The 4,217-nt window shown below is 34.6% G+C and overlaps 1 gene segment (V, D, J or C); it reads right to left on the bottom strand.

Annotated features, from left to right (window-relative positions):
• Positions 1-2,198: 2,198 nt before the first annotated feature.
• On the bottom strand, positions 2,199-3,067 carry LOC127648120 (Ig heavy chain V region 914-like). The segment is given in 3 exon segments: positions 2,199-2,211; positions 2,568-2,874; positions 2,959-3,067. Coding segments are annotated over 3 exon segments (363 nt in total).
• Between the last annotated feature and the right edge of the window lie 1,150 nt (positions 3,068-4,217).

Raw genomic sequence — 4,217 nt, 5'->3', positions numbered from 1 at the left:
ACCTACTTACAGTCTCCAAAGACTAAAATAATGATTAATGAGGTAACTATGAGAACCATTTCTGCAGAAATTCTGGTTAAGTTGTCAAAATTTTAAAATGTTGATTTAGACTGAAAGCTAAACTGGAGAGTTTATCAGGGGATTTTTTACTTTGTAAAGCCTGCCCTCTAGCAGATTTTAGATTAACACAAGGAAGGTTAAGACCAAAAGCAAGTTGCACACTGTAAAACAAGATGTGCCATATTGTTGTTGCTCTACAGTTCAGTATTTATTGTATGTTCATTCATTAGACATTTTGGCACCAGGATTTTGTTTGATGTATGAAAGTTTTATGATCATTCAGTATTAAGATTTAACCATTCAGTATCAAAATAAGCATAATGTGAAACAAAAAATGTGTCCTTACTGTATTTTAAAATAGCAATAAAACAAACAAACAAACAAAACAAAACAAAAAAATATCAGAACAAAATAGAATAATGTATCCCTATTCCTAATCACTATAAAAGATATTGTAGGTCAGTATTGATGCATTTAACTATAGCAGACTACAATCATTTTCATATTTTAATGACATGGCAGAACCTGTTCTGGTCATATACTTTGTCCGTAAAACCCTCTCTACTACATTACACATTTAAATAAACAGTCACAATGATTAGACACAAATGGTACAAGTTTAATCATTGTGTGCTGTATTTACTAAAGAGTGAAAAGTGAAATTGCAAAGACTGTCATATAAAGGCTTTTCATATTTATATGTATTTTCTGAAGTGTGCATATTAAGTACATATTATGAAGTGACTTTTTAATTAGGTTAATTTGGCATATTTTATTTAATCTAAATAATAAATAATTTTCCTATTCTCCTTCTTTATAATGTATTTGGCTTATTTACAAATGCATTCAGATTTAATGTGCTGTGGCTATTTAGTTCTGGTTCATATATTTGTTATACATGCCTACTGTATGTTCCTAGACATTCTCTCCTGTTTGTGCCATAGATTAGTTCAATAACTGAAATACTCAAACATTTTACAAGAGGTTGTCAAAGACAACCAGCCCAAAAGATCACTTTGTCTTTGCGAGTTCAACATTTCTGTGGATATATGCCTATAAAGAGAAAACTTACCAGAACTATTTGTTATGTTAAGTTAGTATACAGGTGGAGCTACATTTATTCTGCATTGGACATAATACTCAGAGGACAAACCTAAGACGACATTAGGACAGCAGAGAACATGATTTGGGCTTGAGGTCATTGTTGCCAGAATGTTTGAAAAGTTCTGGCGCAAACAGGAAAAGCAAGTTAGTGCTTTTAAATGCAGGAGACAATGACACAAACATTTTTAAGTGTATATGTTGAACAAGAGCATTGATTTAAGATTAACATTGCTATCCAACCTGGTCTAATAGAAAGAATATTACTCTATATACATTTTACGTGGAACTTTCTATGTTTTGCTGCAGTTTCCTGGTGAAATAAACACTAGAGGTGCTACATCAAGAGCATGTATTATTCATTGTCAGATAAATCACGAATACAATTGCTGATTTTGACTTTATAAACACTTCTTTTCCTCTCTATTACTCTGTATTACAGACCCACCTACATATACACACTTATTCCAATATGAATAGCTAGGCGGTAGCTCACCTGATCACCTGAGCATTGGGCTTTGGATTCATTGACTGCAATTTGTGTCCAGCCAAAGACACACGAAAGTGAAATTGCCATACAAGCGACACAAAATTATGTGGTTACTTCAGACAATTTGCTTTTCATTTCATTTGTTTCATTTTTATTTTATCGTTGGCATTTTAAAATACTATCAGTTAGGGTTACGGGTAAGGTTATCTGTTTCGTTAAAGTCTCATTAATCTTTTAGGACACTATTGGTTAGGTTTAGGTTTACAGTTTTAGGTTAGGGAGGTATGTTTTGCTAATTCAAACCTCCATCTAAAATTCACCTTAATCTCGTGTGATTACAACCACATTTAGACAGTTTTATTTGTATTCAAAGTGTCATCACAGAACAGTTAACTACTGTTCTTCTAACTTTTCTTCCAAAGTCACTATGTTATTCCAAAACTGAATGACTTTCTTCCTTTCGTGGAGCACAAAAGGAAATGTTAGGTGAATATTAGCATCAGTCACTTTTCAGTTGCATTTTTTTTTTCTCAATATGCCTAAAAACTCACTTTGCTGTTCTGCAAAAGAAAGCAAGTCATGGGTTTGGAACATCATGAGGATGAGCAAATGATGACAGATGTTTCTTTTTTGGGTGAACTATTCTATTTTCATTAAGTGTCTCTTAACACAGCAACTCTCCAGTTCATTGATCTCCACTTCCCAAGTTTGAACCTAGGATCTTTATATTATCAGCCATGATCTTGTCCTTAATAAAAGAAGAATTATATGAGGACGTATTGTATTTCATGGATTTCATACAACATAAAAAGTAGCTTGTTGAATTTACGATAACATTACTGTAACTCTTGGGAACTAAAAAATTGTATGTCTTGCATGAATAGTTTTTGTGTAGCCCTGTAATATTTTGTCTAACTGTGACTCTCTTGCACAGTAATAAACAGCCGTGTCTTCAGTCTTCAGGCTTTTCACCTCTAAATGCAGAGTGTTTTTACTTGTGTCTTTGGTGATGGAGAACTGGCCTTGTAGAGACTGAGCAAAAATAGTGCCAGTGCCACCATCAATACGCCCAATCCACTCCAGTCCTCTCCCTGGTTTCTGACGGATCCAGCCCATGTAGTAGCTGCTCATTAAGAATCCAGACACAGTGCAGGACAGAGTGACTGATTCTCCAGGTTTCCTCACCACAGAATCTGAGGAAGTCAGTGACTGACCACTGACAGCTGAAAAACAATGAAAATTAGGTGATGCATAGTAGCATAATAAAATTAAATTTTATTGTTCCAGAACAAATGAGAGTTTCTCACATGAAATAATCATCAGCACAACTCCATACTGTAGCATTTCCATCACTACACCAAATCTGTCAAACTAAAATGTTGACAGCCTATAGTCTAGTAGCAGATGTTTAGTCACACAAACATTGACTGAGGGTTAAGTTTATAACACACTCTTTTGGGGGTACAAGAGACATTGACCCGCCCCATAAAATCATTTGCATCTTCAGAGAGTTGCAGGCCTATAGTTTAAAGCAGCTAGATCAATGTCATCACAGTCGACACAGGATTTCTGAGCTGAGTGACAGTATTCATCAGTATACACTTTTGTTCAGTACTCATGGTGTTAATTGGTGTTGGCTGAATTGATACTGTCAGTATTCAGATCATCTCACAAAGCATAATCAGTTTCTGTAGTACGTCTCTGCCTGTATGTACTGCTATGTGTTGCTTGAGCACAGTTGACAAGAGAGCATTGAATTGTATATTCCGTTATCTGGAAAATTTCATATCAACACAAGTATGATTGGTGACGTTTTGGTTTTACACATCAGTACCCAGAGGTCCTTTGTCCTATACCCAGAAGGATGGTCCCTGTAATAAATGAACAATGTAAAACCACAATGTTTGTTTCTGACATATATCAGATTATGAGAACATAATATGACCGTTTTAGATATATTAAATGCTTGTTCACAGTATACGTTTACAGTACAAAGTATCAGTTCACTCTTTGCTCACTTGGAAGACCCACAAGTTTGAAAACATACTAATGTGTTAACATAGTATTATTGGAGTGCTGGAGCTTCAAACTGTCAAAATACTGTATTACACTCGTGTGTCTTAAAACTATTTGTTAGCAGTCTAAGGTTATTTAAAGAGTTTAATTGTTTTTTATGTTGCACATCCTTCAAATATTACATTTCTTCTATCATTCTTGAAAAAATATTTTAGAATTTTAAATATACATATATATATTATACAGTATATATACTTTGTTTTTACAGGCTTAGCAGTCATTTTTTCATGTGAAAGCCTCATACTGTCTAGACTGTTTTTTGCTCAGCATTGCCATCATTTCTGTCACTGTGGCTCTCTAGCACAGTAGTACACTGCACTATCTTCAGTCTTCAGGCTATTCATATGCAGATACAGTTGCTTCTTACTGTTGTCTCTGGAGATGGTGAACCTTCCTTGAACAGACTGAGAGTAATAAATAGACTGGCTATCATATCTGATTAATGCCACCCATTCCAATCCTTTTTCAGATGTCTGTCTGTTCCATCCCA

This window comes from Xyrauchen texanus, chromosome 8, assembly GCF_025860055.1.
Source record: "Xyrauchen texanus isolate HMW12.3.18 chromosome 8, RBS_HiC_50CHRs, whole genome shotgun sequence".
In the NCBI taxonomy this organism is placed as follows: Eukaryota; Metazoa; Chordata; class Actinopteri; order Cypriniformes; family Catostomidae; genus Xyrauchen; species Xyrauchen texanus.
This window is presented reverse-complemented; position numbering and strand designations above follow the sequence as displayed.